Source organism: Lagopus muta, chromosome 20, assembly GCF_023343835.1.
Source record: "Lagopus muta isolate bLagMut1 chromosome 20, bLagMut1 primary, whole genome shotgun sequence".
NCBI classification, from domain to species: domain Eukaryota; kingdom Metazoa; phylum Chordata; class Aves; order Galliformes; family Phasianidae; genus Lagopus; species Lagopus muta.
In genome coordinates this window covers 6,540,120-6,558,305 of record NC_064452.1, presented here as the reverse complement: position 1 = coordinate 6,558,305, position 18,186 = coordinate 6,540,120, and the positions used below count along the sequence as shown (strand labels likewise).

The window sequence follows — 18,186 nt, the reverse complement described above, 5'->3', positions numbered from 1 at the left end:
ACTGATGCTAAAATGCCTTTTGGAAACACCCTGCCTTGTTAAGACACACAGGCACTAACACAAATGACATGGAGGTGATGGGTTTTCCAGAGGAAGGAATGCAGCCAGGAGATGTTTGTTTGTCATTTGGGAAATGTGGTAGGGCAGGTGCCTGAACCTCACTTCTCAGATTTCTCACGCAACACTTGAATTGCAGAAATACTGTGTTGGCTTTTTTTTTTGTCATTCAGCAGTTACATTTGAAGCTGTGCTACGAGCTTCACAGAAGTAATCAAAGCTCCTCTCTTTTATGATCTAATTTTCAGCTGTGGCACAACAACCAGGCTCACTGCCAAGAATTGTGGAGAGAAGAGGAAAATAGACTAGAATTATTATAGCAAGATTGAGTGGATTCTCAGCAAGATGTGATTGTCTGTGCTGTGACACAAGAGCCTTGAAAGGCACAGAATGAGGCACGTGCATGGCACATATGTAAAAAGCACAAACACTATGTTCTTATTTATTATTTGGGTTGCAGCGATGTCTCCTGGTTCTGGCTGGGAGTCTGTACTGATAGCAGCTTACCCTTTTCCCAGTGGGGACGTAGTCTGAGTGGCTGGTCTGGTATCCATCTGTCTTGATTATCTCTGCAAGGGTTTTTTTGGCTTCACAGAGCTGTATCTCCTCATAGCAATTGGGTGCTCCATCTGAACCACCATTCAGCCGGTGGGTGCCTGAAGGTGGTTCTCTCAGGTACAGAGAAGCATGTGAAACAACCCACTAGGGACTTGTATGTCTCAAGAGGGGCTCATGGCAGCTCAGACTGAGTTCACCTTCAGCTTCTATAGGCTGAAGGTGTCTGAGCCAGCTGCTTGGACTCTGGGCGTGGGCCTTGTCTGGGGATGAGAGGCTGATGGCATCAGGGTGGTGTTTGTGGAGCATCTCCCTGGTATCAGGGTAGTGGGTCTTGGTCAGGTAGGTCCTGCAGACCCAGATGCAGAAAAGGGAATGCAGAGGGGACTCCAGTATGGAAACAGTCACAGGCTGTGTTCTTTGGTGTGGAGAGACAGCTCAAGCTCTGCAAGGAACTTACTGACCTAATATTTCAAACATGTCATTTGAGGAGCTGTTCAGGACTTGGCAGCCCAGTCTAGGACTTGCTGCTTCTCTCCTTAAGGGGAGTTTCTGGCTCTAATTGACAGCAGCCAGAGCAGGTTATTAATCCTGCACTGCTGTGGGCGAATATCTGAAGGGAAATGCAACACAAGGTAGGGCTGGCTGGAGCCACAAGAGCCTGTGCAGCCCACTGTGGCCCAGGGTAGGGCTGAAGGCCTGGCAGTGTTGGGTACTGACCTGAAAGATGCAGGTCATGGAGGTGCCATCGCCTTGCAGGTGGCCTGTCCCAGCACACAGCTATCTGCACTGCTTAGAAAACTTGTCCTGATTCCTGATCTTGCTGTTGTATATTAAAGGAGCAGACTAAACGGTCCATGAGCTTTGGAAACTGTCTCTGTGGAAGAGCCTGTGGGTCTTGTGAGATCAAAAGGCACCAAATAGAGCTGGCCTTCAAATGGGGACACACAGGCGTCCATGCCTGTTCCCAAGCTGGCACAGAGGACACCAACCTCAGGCATTTGAAGAGATCTCCAGCACTGAGCAGTAGCTAAATTGCTGCCTGAATGCTTTGCTTGCAAATGCTTGTTGTAGTTATGCTTCACTGTGATCTGTTTTACTACAAAGGCTCCTTATTTCCTTTGCACAGGGCAAATACGTTCTCAGAGACAAAAAAGGGGAAGTGGGATGAGGTGGGCTGAGGGCAGTATAATAATTTTAACCTGGAAACTGTGACAGATGAAGCTGTAAAGTCATTTTTCTGAGCAGCCTGTGGCAAAGTCAGGAAATGAAGCTGGATGTGCTGAGCCCAGGGCCTTGTAACCTCCTGGTCCTTTCTGTAAGAACGTTTTTACTTAGCCGTATGGAAGGACCAAGCAGTAAACTATGTTTACAATTTCTATTTTTCAGACAATGCTTTGAAATACTTTATGGTGTAGCAAAATTAAGTTCACCCATCTCTCTTACAATACATAGAGATTTTTTCCAGAATCACACTCCTTTTAAAAACATTTTCTGCCACGCTCTGCTCGCTGCCTATCTGGGAAACGTGTGCAGCTATTTGATAAACAGACTGCAGAAAACACCAGTGAAGTCGCAGTCTCCCTGCAGGAGAGGAATAGCTAAAGGGAAGAATGGTAAATAAGATATGTGTAAGTAAATTAATTCTGCTCATATAAGCTTGTTTGCAGCTTTAGTTCCTGTCTGCAGCAGAATCTTCTGATCTGCAGCAGGTGGTCGGTGTTGTTTGGGATCAGAGCGGTGAGCCTGAGAGGAGCCTCACACACAGAGCTGCAGCAGGAGCTCTAAGGAGGTAGTTGTGGTGTGTGTTTCACTGGCATTTCCTGCTGCAACGAGGTGCAGATGTGTTGCAGCCTGACGAACTGTGCAAATCCACCATTGATTTTGCCTGGTAGAAATAAATAATTGTCTTTTTTCCTGAGTTTTCTGCAAACTATGAGATTGCTCAGTGTGTAATTGATTTGCTTAGTCAGAAAATATGGCTTTTTTGAAATACTTTAGGGAGGTTTAATTGTGAAAAGGAATCCTTTAGAACAGCACAATCCAAAACAAGCCTGACTGTAAAAATGAACAGTTATTTAAAGTTTTGCTGTCTGTTTTTTAATACTTCCAGCAGCATTGGTGCCATATGGATTTGTTTTGATGTGGTGAACCATGTATGCGTTTTGTTGGTGGCTTTTGTTTTTTTGGTGAAGATGTGAATTAACCATAAGATTTACACTGAAGTGTTCGCACTTCTGGAGGCAAACAGATGTGGGCTGCACCCTTCAGTTAGTCTTCCAGTGAGTCCATCCTGTTAAAATCTTCTGTCTCTTTGAAGCTAGAGTGTTTGAAGAGGGTAGGAGTTGCAGCCCAGCCCTGGAGTTGTGCTGCAGCATGAGGAAAGCAGCTTTGGAGGGAATGGGGCAGCCACAGGCTGTAACCTGATGTTCCTAAGTCGGAAGAAGCTTTGAAAGAGTAAACCCTGCCTGTGTTGCAGACAACAAATCCTCCACAGGTTTCATGCAAATACACTTCAGAGGACAGGGTTCATTGCTGAGCCAGCTCCAGGCTGCAGCTGGCTCTCCACAGTGAAGCTTGTTATTAAAGACAAACTAGCGAGGTTTAATAATGGGAGCTGTAGGTGAACAAATTGGGGTTAGAGAGAGCAGGGAGGTCTGGCAAAGGGGGTGTAGTGCTGGTGTGCCTGTGGCTTTGTGCTGGAGCCCTGCACCCCTTCCCCTGCTGCTGCAAGTCACCCCTACTGCCTGCCTCCTGCTCTAGAAGGGATCTGTGCTTTGGGATTGAAGGGTTTAAATATAGTTTTAATAGAAGCTTTTAAAGTTGATTTCATCATTTCATTACTGTTCTGAGTGACTGACGTTTCTGTCAGTTTATTTCAAACATGCCTGCAGGAAAGGCAGGAGATGGGGGAAGGTTATACCAGGGAGGGGAAGGAGGTGAACAGCGGGCCTGTGGTGAAGGATGTGTTGGATTTGGATGTTGCCTTCCTGTGACATTCAATGCACAGCATGCTTTCCCTGTGGTTGGCCTGTAACCTAGGGTTAAATCTGCCATCCAGATCTTTCTCAGGTTTCCCTACTGACATAAAAGGTTTGCTTATCTTTGTCTGCTGTGCTTCTGCAGCAGTCCTGCAGGTTGTTCCTCTTTGCAGCAGCATTCGGCTGCAGTTTCACTGAACATCTCTGGGAAGCTTCAAAGGCCAGGCTCGACCTTTGCTCCATGCTTCTTGGGGAAGTCACCTGTGCTCCCAGGCTGGTGGCTGGATGGGGCTTTTTGAACTCACTCAGCCCACCTGTTCCTCCTGTAAATTAAGTGTAGTGACCATGAAAACAAGGCGTTGTGAGTGACATCCAGCTTCCGTGGTTGCTTTGCATGTAGAGAGCCAAAGGTTGCAATATCTCCATGTTAAGCCTACAGTAAAGTGTAGTTCTCTGGATGTAATCCAGGATTCTGTGACTAATGCTCTTTAGATTCTCCCCAAAAACAGTGATCAAATGATGCATCTGGCAGCAGCACATCTTTAGAAGTGATTAAGGGTTGACAGACGTGCTGCAGAGGATCATTTCCTGCTCTGGACCACACTGGGAAGACTGAACTCTCTGGTTCAAATTGAGACTGAAATTAGCATGCAGGAAACAGTGAATTTTATTCAGCAGTTATAGCTTTGTGTTACATTTTCATTTCGTAGATCTTTTCCAAAGGAAAAGCCAATTCCTACATGCTGATAATCATTAAGCCTTGTTGATTTGCAACTCAGTGTAGCTTTTGTACACGGTGGGCAATGAGCATGATGCATGATTTCACATAGGCTGGAACCATGGGAGTCCAGAGGAAGCCCCAGAGAACAGCTCATTCTTGAACTCTTCCTTTGCTGTTGAATAAGTTGCTTAAACAGCAGCAAGTCACCGGCCATAGCTTGGCTTCCAAGCTGTTCAGTGGTACTCTGTGGGGGCCATGAAGGGAGACCAAGAGCCTACTGTGGAGTCCTGAATGGCTGTGGGTTTGTTGTTCTGCAGTTGGGTTTGGATACAGGAAGTTCTTCCCTGCAAATAAGAATTGAAGAGGCCAAAAGTTTGACCCTTAACCCTTGATTGTTGAGAAGCCATGCTTCTTCACTTCCTTGTGGACTTAGGCTGACTTTCACTCTAACTGCAGAAAGAGAAGTTCCCTTTATCTGTGTTACTTCTTGCGCACAGATATAATCTCATCTTTATCACTGGTATAAATTTTGTATCTAGCTTATGTTTGGTGCTGCCTTTCCTTCTGGGTGGCTGCTTGCTGTTTGTTGACAGGCTGCCAGAGTTTTGTCTTCATTTCCTTTCTGGATGAAAGAAGTCAAAGGTGAGTGTCTTGATTATGTTGTGCTGAGTGGACATCGCCACTCACCTCTCTTTGTGTTTCCTTCTAGAGCTTTTGAGGAGACGTTCAGTCATGCCACACTCTCTCTGTGAGTGCTAGCATTCCAGCTCTCTGCAGTCCCATCTGAGACTCTGTGGGCAGCACGCAGTGATGGAGGACTCTCCAACAGATGTTGTGGCTGAGGACAGTGACACAGGCTTCCAAGACACAGAGGCTGAACTGGCAGAGCGGGTGGCGGCCATAGATGTGTCTGTTCACCCAGACAGAAGTGACCAAAATGGGGAAGACATCACTGAAGAAAATGACACCGTCTTTTCTGATATCGTAAAAGACATCCAAAGAAATGGAGTCAGCAGTGACGTGGAAACAAATGAATTCCTGCTCTCCCAACAACCAGACGATGCTCACTGTGGGCATGCTTCCAAGAGACCTCTTGCTAGACCTGTGCTATCAAGTAGGAAGTTGTCTCTTCAGGAAAGATCATCAGGAAGTCATTTGGCATCGAGCAGCGCTCCGGGTTTTGGTCATTATGCCACAGGGCCATCACCACGTATAATGCGGAGACCAACGATAGAGTCCAATCGAGTCTCCATCTCGGATGCTGAGGTAGGTGTGTCCTCTACTTTAACTGTGGTGTTGAGGTGGGATACGTCTTAACTGGTAATGAGAGTCTGTCGTCTTTCAAAATAGTAAATCTGAAAGCAGTGTTTTTCTAAGATTCTTGAAATCAGGAATTATGTTCACTTGGAATGGCTTATCACCTTTATGTCCATCCCCTAAAGCTGAAATAGGGATCCTTCAGCCCTCACCTGCCTGAAGTAGTCCTGCTAACAGACTGGGACTCCCAGTTATGTGGTGGTAGCACGCAGAAGGCCTGTAAGGCTGTTCAGAAAATGGGCTGAGACCAACTGCATTTGTTTTCTGTGTCCCTGCATGCGTGCCTTTCGGGAGTTTATCAATTACAGTAGCTCTGCTGCTGGTATTTCATGGATTTACACTTCTGAAGTTTATACATCTCCTTTTGTGTTTGGGCATTATTGAAGGCACAATTTAATTTTATAAAGAGCTTAAATGCACTGGCATTTTCTATGCTTATCAGGATTTTCTTATGTCTTTAAAGTATTTGCATGGATTTGTAACAGCGGTGGTAACTGAGAGCCATGACTCCTCCTTCAGATGAATTTCTCTGGGTAGCTGCAATCCTTCCTGCCCTGTCTTACAGCTCCTCTCCTGGTATTAGAGCTGGGCTCAGACATGTCCCAAAGGTGTGACACTCTGCTTTTGGTCAAGCCCATTGATGGAAGTGGCTGCTGGTTGCAGCTCCCGGTGTCATGCAGGGCTGCAGTGCTGGTGGAGAAGCCTGTCCTGTCTGCCATCCCAGGAAAAAAGATCAGGATGGCAGTTTGAGCTTTTCTTTCTAGCTAAGCTACTGGTGTGCATGCCATGATGTGAGTTACTGGGGAGGACAGGGAGCAGACAGGGGCTCTGCTGCCTTGTCACACCAAGGCCACAGGTCACCAAGTATGCAGCAGTTTGCAGCTGTCATATGCATGGTGCAGCAGAGCCTGTGAGGAAGTGGGTGTAGATCAAACTGGAACTTCAGCAGGACTTTATTTGAACGTTGAACGTGATAAAAGTAGAGTAAATTGATGGTTTTTTTGAAACAAAGAATGCTTCCTTAAATGCTGCTGGCTAGGAATATTTTTAAGTAGGAAAAGAGCTGACTGGAGTACCAGAAAGGGAACGTCTGTTTAGTGGAGCTTGCATTGTTATTGCATTGTTATACTGGAGTGTTATGCTACTCCCTGCTCTAATGCCTAAAACTCATTTTTGTCCTGCCCTGTGTACTATGTGAGCAAAACCACTAATTTCAGCCTGGAGCTTAACACGTGGCTCTGTGCTTCCTTCTGAAAAGCAGGTGTTTTCCTCCTGTACCTCTGATGGGATTGGTGCACATGCAAATCAGCCACTATCTGCTGAGAATTTTTGCAAGTCATGTTAGCTGTGAGGTGGTCATGGCTGATAAGTGAATATCTGCATGAAGTGAACTGCAGAGGTTGCAACTTCTTTGACAACAGCCACGTGCTTTAACTGGAGATGTGGGAGTGAGAGGAGCTGATTCCTGGAAATGTGTGTGTCTGGTGTGCCAGCTCTGCCCTCCTGCAGTGCTTTGCCTGCGCCAAGAGCAGGGATGGTCTGGAATGTGCTTCTAAGTACCTGCAGTCAATTCTAGCACACTCCAGTCTGAAACAAATCAAAAATACTCAGTCCCCTCTCACAGTATCTGCATCTCAGGGAGCAATGTCTTGGGACAGGAAATGTTCAGTTTGAAATGCAGCTGCGCAGTCCTTCATTTCCCTGCTCCAGCAGCAATCTGTCAGACATCTGTGTTTATAATGGTCACTTGCTTAACTGCTTAGAGCCTTGCTGCACTGCAGCCAAGATGCTTAACAGAGCTGTGCTCATTAAAAACATCATTCATATTAATAGGGAATTGCTGCAGTAGCAGATGGAAGGGGAGGTCAGGTGAGAGCTGTGGGTGCTTGCTCCCTCAACAGGGCCCTTGGGAACAATGCTTTGACAGTACTGCTGTCTGTATCCTGTATGAAACAGCAAAAGGACTGGAAAGATGCAGGTTGTGTATGAGGTAAGTCTGAAGCTGAGCGCAGGGGTGACCACTCTCACCTGTTTAAAGCCTTTGAGTTGCTCCTTTCTCTTTGCACTGAGTACTTGGCACCAGTACTCAGTGCCTTCCCAGTGCCGGGACACCCATGGCTTTGGCTCACAGTCACTTCCTGCATAGCTTGCAGTCTGCGTGAAGATGAAGTTTATGAGCATTGAGGCTTTATCAGAGGTGCATGTGCAGGCATCATCCATCAGGAGCCAAGATGGATGGCACAGCTGTACATCAAAATTTCCTTTGTTATGCCGATAATGATCTTGAATTGAAAATGCTTTCCCTCTCCAGTGATGCTGGGAGCAATGTATCTTTCATCTGGAGAAGTAATGGAGAAACATGCTTTGGGGAGGCTGGATAAAGGCATGTGACAGATGTGAATTTTCTGTTGTTCTCCTCTGAATTATGAAGGACTTATGTGTTCAGTCAGTGATGCCACTGAGCTTTATGAGTCCAGTTCAACACTCGCTCACAGGCTGGGAGGAAAACTGATATTCAGAGATCTGAGGGCTGAGAACTGAAGCTGCAGCAGGCACTGTGGGCACTGACAGCACTATCCCTGGTACCCTGCTGCCAGCACATGCCTTTGGAGGGGGACAGCTTGTGAGGATTGAGGAAGGCAGTGACTCCTGGGCTGGTAGGGCTGAAGCAGAGCCAGGGCTTGTTGTCATTTGGCAATTAGGCTGCCAATTAGTTGATTGCCCTGGGACGAAGTATTGATAGCTGCCTGGTGTCTTGTGGCTTCTGCTGACAAGTCTGGATCTGCAGTATTAACTCTGCATGAGAAGTAACCCATTCTGTTCCCCTGACACTTACTGTGTACTTAATTAACCCAGCCTGTCACATCTCTGATAACAAATTCATAATTTTCAAAGCATGGGATGTGAGAAAGATTCCCTGCTTGTTCCTCTCCTCTCTAAAGCTCTGTGTGGACCATTGTCTGAGAAGGTCCTTCCAGCATCATGTTCCCCTATGGGAGTGCCTGTAGGGCTGGTAGCATTCTTGCTTCTCTCACCAACTCTTTGGTCGAACAAAGGAATGGCTTTGCGTTTAGCTTTGGCACAGAAGTTAATAAACTGAAGCTGTTAAAGGTGCATAACTGCAGAATTGAAGTACGGGCCCAAGAATTTAGGTCACAGGCACATGTAGCTCATTGGTATGAGCACTCCCAACTCCTGCTTGGTACTGGCAGCATGGCAGGAGGAGAGAGCTTTCCATAGGGTTCTCAAAGCACCTTCTGCTTTGCTGCACGGATGATGCCCTGGCACTTGCGTGTACCAGGAAACGGGGGAAACAGCAAACAAGTTTATACAGACCAATGGTGATCTTGTTGCTGGGTTTAACAGAGCTTGTCCCACCTAAATTGCAGGGCTTGTATCTGTGCAAGGGTGGATGTGCTGCTTGCTGGGAAGTCACATTTGAAAATGCGACATGCTGTTTTTATTTTGCCATCCCAAACCAAGCTTTTGAGGTAGCTGAGAAAAGTTTCTTTAGAAGAGTAGCTAGATGGAGAATAAAAGACTTCTCTTTCCCCAGACTTGCCAGCACTGTTAGTTTCTTTATACTTATCCAATCTGCTGATTATCTGAATCTGATTATTCCTCTCTTTCCCCTGGATCCACCCATGCCTACCAACCCAGTGTGGTCATCCCAGCCCCTGTGTTTGTGTGGTATCCCCCTTTGGGACCAGCGGGATGCTCTGGCTCTGTGCTGCAGGGGTGGCCCAGCTCAGCCTGGTAAGGACTGAGGGCAAGCATGCTTGAGCAGGAGTGCAAAGGATGAAGTCAGGTCAGCATGCCTTCCCTCCTCAGAGCTGCTGCTGGCCTGAGCACAAGGGTGGGGGTGAGGTGACAGGGTGTTTTCCTGTGCTCAGTGTCCACAGCTCACCCCAGAGGCACAGAAAATAAGTAATGACTTTCTTTTCTACTTTTGCTTTTCCACATCTTTACATCAGGCCTCTTGCTTGTCTGTTTGACTGGTTGGAAGCAGCTGGTGTCAGGAGCTGGGAGAGGCAGTGCTCTGGTGTCGGGCTGACTCAGGTTTTGTACTCTTTAAATGCTTGGGAGCTGCCTGATTCTCTTCACAAGGCTGTGATTTCCTTGCCTTACACAGAGATAAATCCTCTAGGGACCGGAGGAGCAGCAGGGACTGAGGCTCTGGGTGGGCTGAAGCACTTCCCTCTCCAGCCCTGCAGGTCCCAAACTTCATTCCTGTACAAGTCCTGCTGCAGTGCTCAAGCTACAGTTCTACTGAAAAGATCAAAGATGCTTGTAAAACATCCCTTCAAAGAAGAATTCCCCACAGACGCTGCTAATTGCTTTTCCTAGGACTAATTAGCCTTTATTTAAAAGTTACGTTTCCAATTTACCTGTAGCTCATTTTAAAGGTATGGCTGGGAGGAGGAGAAGGCACAAAGCCACAGTTGCAGAGGGGCTGCTTCCATCCCACTGCCCTCAGCCCCCTCACTCTTGCCTCAGTGAGAGTTGCGTGGGAAGCTCAGCTGTCATGTTATGTACTGAGGAAATCTAAAGCCATTAGCCATGCCAGCAGGCTTTGAGAGAAAGTCTGGAGAAAGATGTCTTCATTCTAGCTGCTCTCCAAATGAGCTGCCAGGGATTCAGCAAATGCCTGGCATGCTGCGTTCAGATCTGGGGCTTGGGGTGGGTGAACTCGGGTGGTGGTGCTCAGCCTTGGTGTTCTGCACAGCCACAGCCACTCACAGTGCTGGGCTGCAACTTCTGCACTTGCTGGATGATGTTTAAACATCTATTTGTTTTTCTTATCTTCTTATGAGTGCTGCGCTTCCTGTGGGTCCTTCTCTGTCCCTTAACAGCTTTGTAATTTATATCCATTGCTGCCCCTGATGCCCCTTGTCTGGCTTTTATTTTCATTTAGTCTGTTTTTAGAACTGCTTTCACTTCCCCTTTCAGCTGGGGGAGAGCTTTAAAACAGCACTGTCTTCATTAGTGACTTGAAGTTCCCAGTTTTCTCTCCCGTGTTTTCTCTGCAAAGCATATCTCCAAATTGATGAAACTCATAGCTATTTTGAGATTGATGAATTTGGCTTCCTTTCAGGGGTAGAATATTTCCCAATGTATGTATACATGGCCGCCCTAATTATTTTTGGAAATGTCTTCTTTTGGAAGTAAGCTCTTGTTCTTCATTTCCACCCTAGTGTACCCTATGGGCAGCAAAGGCTCAGTTTTCCATTTCTCCAAGCTCCTGTCACTCAGTGGTGGCAGCAGGATTTATGGATTTGGGCCTGGACTGCATTGTAATTTATGATTTTTTAAATCACTTTTTGCATTTTCTGTGTCTCTGACCTCTCTTCTCTTTCTTTTGAGTAATACCTTGGACAGGCAAACAAATGGGCATCTGCCATTTAAGATGGAACAATTACTGCATGCTTAGATGGATGCAGCAGTCTAATTCACTGACACTTCTCATTAAGTACAAACAGTAAGAAACATTATCAGCAGTTGCAGAACACTGGTGTGATGAAATCAAGAGAATTGTCAGTGTTATCTTAAAAATAATAATAATAAAGAGTTGGCCGAGAGATCGGTGTTTGTGTTTGATAAAGAAATAGTACAAATATCCCACCTCCTGCAGGAGAACCAAATGATAACATAATAAAAAACCTGCCAGTCTGCAGTGACACGTGGCAGGAGTCACTAGAGCTGTGAATTACAGCCTTTCTGCAAAGAAGGGGAAAAAAAAAGAGGTAAAAAGCACCTACAGGCCGGTATGAATTTTTGCTGAGTTGAGCACAAGTGCCCAGAGCACCGCAGAAGCTCAGATGGTGCTTTTCACCAGCAGTTATCTGAACGCAGAGCAGTGCGGGTGTGAATCACAGGAGCTGTGCTGCAGTGAGGGAGCTATGGCAGGCTGTGCTGCAGAGCTGGATCTTTGGCTGTGAGCTCGCTGTGCCCTGACATCAGCCTTCCCTCGGCCCTTGTCTTGGTGTTGCCTTTCCTTCTACAGCTGTTCCTTCTTAATCTGTGTAGATCACTACAGTGCAAAGCACAGCTTTGCTGGGAAGTGAATCTGCTGACTTAGTGCTTTCCTGGGAGTCTGTCCCTCATGTGTCTGTGCCTTGGGTTCTATATGCTGCCTCGTATTTGAGAAGGAGTTCCTTTTAAAATGCAGTGAGTTTATTTTCTTCTGTACATTTCAGGGATATGACCCTACATCTCTTGTCTTGCTGGGTCGTGCTCTCCTCTCTTGTTGCTCCTAGTTCTAATTGATGGGGTTTTGCTGTTGGTAAGATTTGATGTGCTTTGCTATCAATAGAGTTAATGCACTTCTGTGGCTCCATTACTCACTGTTGGCTCTTTTTTCTTGTTAGGGTGGTGGAAAAAACTTTCTTCACTGGAAACAAAATGGAGATTTAAGTCATTCTTTGTATTCCTGACAAACCACTGTGAGCTATGAAAGTCATAATTTCCCCATTTCTTTATTCTCCTTCACTTTGGTGCTCACTTGCATTGGAAAGTCTTTCTGGCTCATGCTGGGGGAAGTACGAGAATTATCATATGCTGCATCAGTGCTCTAATGCATCTTGATCTGTGAACTGTTCTTGCTTTTACTGGGGAGCTGTAACATTTGTCTGTTCCTTCAAACGTATTGAAGACATCTGGCACCCCTTTTGCTGTGCTGCTGCAGATTGTGATATTTTGAGGCTTGTGGGAAGTCTAATCCACCTATCTGCGTGCTTGGTGTCAGCTTTGTTCACAGAGTGCCTTGTGTGGAGGCTAGAAGTGGGTTGCCAGCCTGCTTTAGTGTTTGGCAGTCCCAGGGAGAGAGCTGTTGTTTTTAAAATGCTGTGTGGAGAAGCACGTCCTGTCTATGGCTCAGCATATTTCATCCACGTGGGACAGAAACTCTCTGCTTCTTTCACTCCATGGAGTTTAGGGCTGTGCTGTCCCCTGCAATGCAGTTAAATGCTGTTTGTTAAGTCTGCTCCAAGGTACAAAAAAAAAAAAAAAAAAAAAGCCACAACTCTGCAGCATCCCCAGAATCTCTCCTTGAATAAATATTTGCAAAATAGTGAGCTGAGAGCAGTCAGCATTCCTGCTGAGCTCTGCAGAGTCATGCTGCACTCACCTCGGGAATGGGGACATGGCAGTGCTGTAGTGGGGACAAGGGATGATGCCTCTGCACCCCGTGTGCTCAGGTCCTTAGTACTGAAAGATCCTGGTGCCCTGAGCTGTGGCTCACTGTGCTGACATAAGAGCTTTCTCTGCGCTGCCATGGGACATGTGCAGGATGGGCTTAAGAAAATGCAGACACTTTGGCTCCATCAGAATGGAATTTCATCTAATTTTTGGAGAAGCACTGCCAGCACTCTGGGGGGTTTTTTTGCGTGTTTGTTTTTTATTTTTTTTTTTTTTATTTTTTTTTTTATTTTTTTTTTGGAGACTGGCAAACTCATGAGAATCTTTTAATACTGTACATAATCCCCTTCCTCAACATCTTACCCTTTCAGTACAAGCTGCTGGAAGGGCAGCCTGCCCTTCAGACTCGCTTCCTAGGGAAGTCGAAGAGGCTGCAGCAGCCCCGCTGTCTCTGGATATCAAGCTTTTATTGCCAGTGTCCACGTCAGAGTTTTGTTCTTTTGCTCACAGAGTACAGCCCTGTGCAGAATACAGCAGAGGAGTTTGGCTCTGTGTTTTCTCCTCAAAGACCAATCCATGAGTCTGCTGGGTGCAGCCACAGTTGTCACAAGCAGCCCATGGAGGGTCAAGGCCTCTGCCAGGGTGATGCCAGGGATGGTGTAGTTCCTGCAGCTCTGCTGAGGCTGACATGGGTGCCTGGATGCTCATCCGTGGGAGCCACATGCTCTGTGGAGTTGGAGTTGGTGTTGAACATTGCAGTCTGATGCAGTCAGTAAATGTAAAGGGCCAGGTGCTGCTGGCAGGCTCATCAGGCTGAGCCTGGAGCAGTGCTGGTGCTTTGGGGGGTGAATGTGCTGTTGGAGCCACTGCACCACAGTCAGAACTCAGCTCATAATTGCTTTGTTATGAGCTGTCTTTATAAAACAAGCAAAGTAGTGCTCGTAGTGTGACTTACAGTGGTTTAAATAAGATCTAGTCTTTGGCTGTTCAGCGCTCTGCCTCTGTTTGACACTGAATCAAACAATTTCCTTTTACCGGTACTCTAATTATGTTCTCCTTTTGATCCACAGGACTGTGTGCAATTAAACCAGTACAAGCTGCAGAGTGAAATAGGCAAGGTATGTTCCTGGAGCTGGTGTTTGTCATAAGAGACCTGCATACACGCACACATACAGTACAGGTCAGAAGCCTGTGCTAGCCTGGGAGATCTTACTGGCCAAGACTTCTTGAAACTTGTGCTTGGTTCAGTTTGGGGTTTGTTTGTTTGTTTTCTTTTTTGCCTTATTAGTTTGGGTAAGTTCTGTTCAAGGTCAAAGTGGAATGACTTCCTCTGAAATCTAACTTTGTTTTCCTTCCCTATGAAGGTGGTTGTGTTGGCTTCTTTTCAAGACGTTTGCTTGCCAAATGTAACACTAAATGGTCTTAATGCATAAATACAAACCATCAGGGGAAGCAAAATAACCAAAAAAACAAAAAGAGAAGGGCAGGTGCTTGGTCCATGCCAGCACTAGCTTAAGTTTTTATTTCTATGAATGAACTGCTAGTTTATTGTAGTCCATATTTAAATGCTGCAGAATGATTCAGAATAGATTGCTCCAAAGTTATTTAGAGGTCTGGGCTGTTGAGCAGTTCAGACACCTGCGTGTTTGGACATCTGCCATCACTGCAGATGGATCCACAAGCAATTAAGCTTTCTGGAAGCTGTACCTACTTTGGCAGTTGGTGGTTCTAGTTGAATGCATATCATGCTGCAGACTTTCACCAGAAGTTTTATTAGCCCAAACTCTTCTCCAAAGCAAGAGGCTTCGATGGAGTTTGGCTTCAGGCTGTCACTGGAGCTGTGGATATAGTAACAATCCAACAGGCTGTTGGAGGAAGGCAGGCTATTGGTCCTCCCTGAAGTTCATTCACTCTAAAGAGATGAAGGGATTTGTGGCTGAAAATGGTCTTGCTCAGAAGTGCAGAAAGGTGTCCACGCAAAGCATGCAAACTTCCACAAGAAGTTCTGCTCACATTATTGCTCTCCCTTTTCCAGCCATTTTTGATGTAGGTCAGACACAATGGCTTGGTCTTGGGGCAGGAGGGGATGGGCTGACACACAACTCCACCAGTCCGTGTTACTCCTCAGCACATGCCTTGTGGCTGCTGCTGTGGGCAGAACGTAGAGGGCTACGTACTACCAGTCCTGAGCATCAAGGAGACCAGGCAAAGCTGCTGAACTAACTGCAATTTGTGTTTATTTTCAGGGTTCCTATGGTGTTGTGAAGCTGGCCTACAACAAGGATGATGACAAGTATTATGTAAGTGTCTCTCTCCTTCTCTCCACAGTCTCCACTGCTCCTCATTTCCTTTTGTACCTGTGAGAGCTATGTCCCCCCTTTCCTTGCTGCTTTTAGCACATGCATTTCTGATTTGAGTGGCATGCAAGGATACAAACATCCCTGTTGGGCATGGAATGATATGCAGTTGTCTGTGCATCTGCTTGTGTGCCTATGTGTTGTGGTGAGTGGGAATCAGGTGGGCTGCATTATGTAACAGACAAGGGCCTTGCAGGCAGGAAGCATATTGGTGATTTGTCCTGACACTGTCTGGCTATGAAGCAGGCTACTTGAAATGAAAGGCATGTGTGGGTGGTGGTAGTCAGCACCTGCTCTGCATTGGAAGAGCAACCTGCAATGAGCATGCCTGTTTTTTAAGGAAACACAAGGTTTTATCAGAAATGCTGAATGGCACGGCTCAGCTTGGCTGTGTCTGGCTCTGCTGCATCTTTCCTTCTTGCAGGATGCCTCTCCATAAACTAAACAGGTGTAGGATGCAGTGCAGAGGGCAAGCCTTGGCTTTTAGATGTTTTGCTGAACTGAAGCCAGAATTAGAGGGTTTAGATACAGAAAGGCTGTATATGCTGAAGCCTCCTTGTCTGTCACTCTCTTTTCAGAAGCAGGCAAATCCTAAATGTTCAAGCTGGGATTCCTACAAAACCCACTTGTGAAAACTGTTAATTTTGTTTGGGCTGCAAGCAGGAGCTGGGCAGCTGGCAAAAGGAAAACTGCCTTGTTGTGTGTGGATGTGCCTGAAGGCTTGTGGAAAGCAGCTTGCTTTGAGCAGTTTGTGTTGAATGACAGGTGTCTGCTGGGAAGGGCCCAGTGTTGCAGTGCTGTGAAACCCAAACCCAGCTGCCTTCCAGGCAGCCTCGTCAGTCTGGCCCAGCAGTGCAGATGCTGCTCCGTGCCCTGTTCAGCAATGGGACAGTGCAGGGCAAGCACATGGCAATCTCATTTTCCCTGCTGCAATGGAGCAGCCTTGTGTGATTGGGAATGGAGCCATCAGAGTACCCTGACAGTCTCGTGTTGGTGCAGTGCAGAGGGGAATAGGAATGTTCTATGGAAACGTAACATGTGCTCACTCCTGTGGTGGTGACAGAGTGACTGTGGTCAGCCCAGCTAGTTTTCTTTCCCTGGTTCTTGGATTTACAAGTGGCATACAAGGTTAGAGAGACTGTGTGGGAGTTGCATGCCTGTTAGTATCCCTAGCCCTTCCTTTCTGCCAGAGGGTATGAAACCATGGGAGAAGTACCTTGAAGGATGGAAGAGATGAGACAAAAATCTGGAGAAGGTGCCCTGAAGCTGGCCAAGCAAAGGAACTGCAATTCTTTCCATCCCTTGTGCTTTGCAGGCTGACTCACCCACCACACTGGAGTGGTTGCTGTTTCTGAGGGCTCCCTTTCTTTTCTGCTCTCTGAATGCTTCCCCCATGTCCTGGAGCAACACAGTTTAGCTCTGCAGAGAACAGCAGTGCCAGCTGTGGCTCCCCTGATGCATCTGTTCCATCAGCCTAGGGGAGTGCCAGGGCCAGTAGCATGAAGTAGGGAATGCATCACACTGTATTTATTTCAGTCTAAGCATATTTTTTTTAATGGTGGAAATCCTGATGCGGTGCTCTGGCTGCTCTGAGCAGGCAGGGCAGTTGTCACATCTCAGCAGGCAAGAGGTCAGTGTAGTTCGTGTTGTGAACTGTCTTCTTTGTTCATGCTTTGGCTGCAGGTGAACACCTCAGATGTAGGTTTAACTGGCCAAATCAAAGTTAAAAGTGAAGGCCTAGGTCAGGTTAGCCTGCTGTGTGTTAGTTAATCCCTGCTTAATCTCTGTTTAGTTTCCTAATCTAGGCAAATGCCTTGAAGCTACTGTAGCCTGAGAGTGGCTCTGATGTCACTGCACCTCTGATTTGGCCTTGCTAGCCCAAGAGAGACAGGATGCACAAACCCAGCATTGCAGGGATGCAACTGTTTGGTTCTCCTTTGCTGTTGGGGAGTTAACTCAGGAGCTGAAACAGAACGGGGGCTCTGTGGCTGAAGCTGATCTTGGGAGATGTGAGAGATGCAATAGTGGCAGAGGTGGAATCAGAGCAGAAGCATCAGGACTGTCACCACTGTTTCACTGCTGTGAGTGTAAGCATATGGGAGAGGAAAGGGCAGGTGACTGCACTGCTGACCTGCAGGAAGGAGGGCTGCAGTGCTACTGCCTGTGCTTCACATCCTTGCTAATCTTTTGGCTGGGGTAGTGAAGCTTTTTCTTTTCCCCCATGCTTCTAAATGGCCATGCTTATGTTTACCAGAGCCGAAGATTTTTTTTAAAGCTTCAGAGAAACAAAAGCAAATTGCATAATTATCTAATGGGTGCTCAGCTCCCCACACCTCCCAGTGTGTCTGACCTCTGTGCTGCTTCCAGCTCTGAGGTAACTCCATGCAGCTCTGCTTTATCGCTCCCGTCTGAGGCTGTTACAGCAACCCTGACCCACTGGGCACGGGTATCTAATGCAAATGTATGTTACCAGCAATTACAAGAAGCAATTGTGATTCTGACAGTTGGGGAAAGCCTTTTCTGTGCGTGTTGTCACCAATTTGGCTCTGGAGGATTGTTTTTATGTCAGTGGTGTAACGGGAGAAAATCATCCCCTTAGTTGCATTTAGTGAGCAGTCCCAGTGGCTGATTCACATGTACAGTGCTTTAGCTTTAGCTCGAGACCAGGGTGTTTCTGCATGCTTTATTTTCTTTGAGCTGGAATGCTGCAATAAAAAGGAGCAAATCTTAAAGCAGAAAAATTTGTTGTGGAGTACAATTCAGAGCATGACACATCTGATTCTTTCTGAAACACAGGGCCTTTTGCAAGATCCTCTCATAAGTGCAGGTATCAGGAATTGAATCTCTGACAAAGTGAATGGAGAGATTTCTCTTGCTTGAATGAATTTTGGGCATGACCTAGAATTAGGAAAAACTCTTAGGAAAAAAAAGCTGATCATCACATCTGGGGAAAATGTGGAGTTGTATTTATTCTGTGGATTGTTCTTCCTTCCATTAAAGATGAGCAAGTGCTTCCAAGAGCTGTGTACTTTGTTGCTGTGAACAACTGCAGTGCTGTGAA

At 46.5% G+C, this 18,186-nt stretch overlaps 1 protein-coding gene across 5 annotated transcripts in view; it reads left to right on the top strand.

Annotated features, from left to right (window-relative positions):
- CAMKK1 (calcium/calmodulin dependent protein kinase kinase 1) overlaps positions 1–18,186 on the top strand; it is an 87,853-nt gene that overhangs the window by 33,734 nt on the left and 35,933 nt on the right. For all 5 annotated transcript variants that reach the window (XM_048966810.1, XM_048966811.1, XM_048966812.1 and 2 more), the window contains 3 exons: positions 5,024–5,580; positions 13,839–13,886; positions 15,015–15,068. In XM_048966810.1, coding sequence (XP_048822767.1) covers positions 5,125–5,580; positions 13,839–13,886; positions 15,015–15,068 — 558 coding nt within the window. In that variant the 5' untranslated portion in view covers positions 5,024–5,124. The remainder of the gene's footprint in view (positions 1–5,023; positions 5,581–13,838; positions 13,887–15,014; positions 15,069–18,186) is intronic.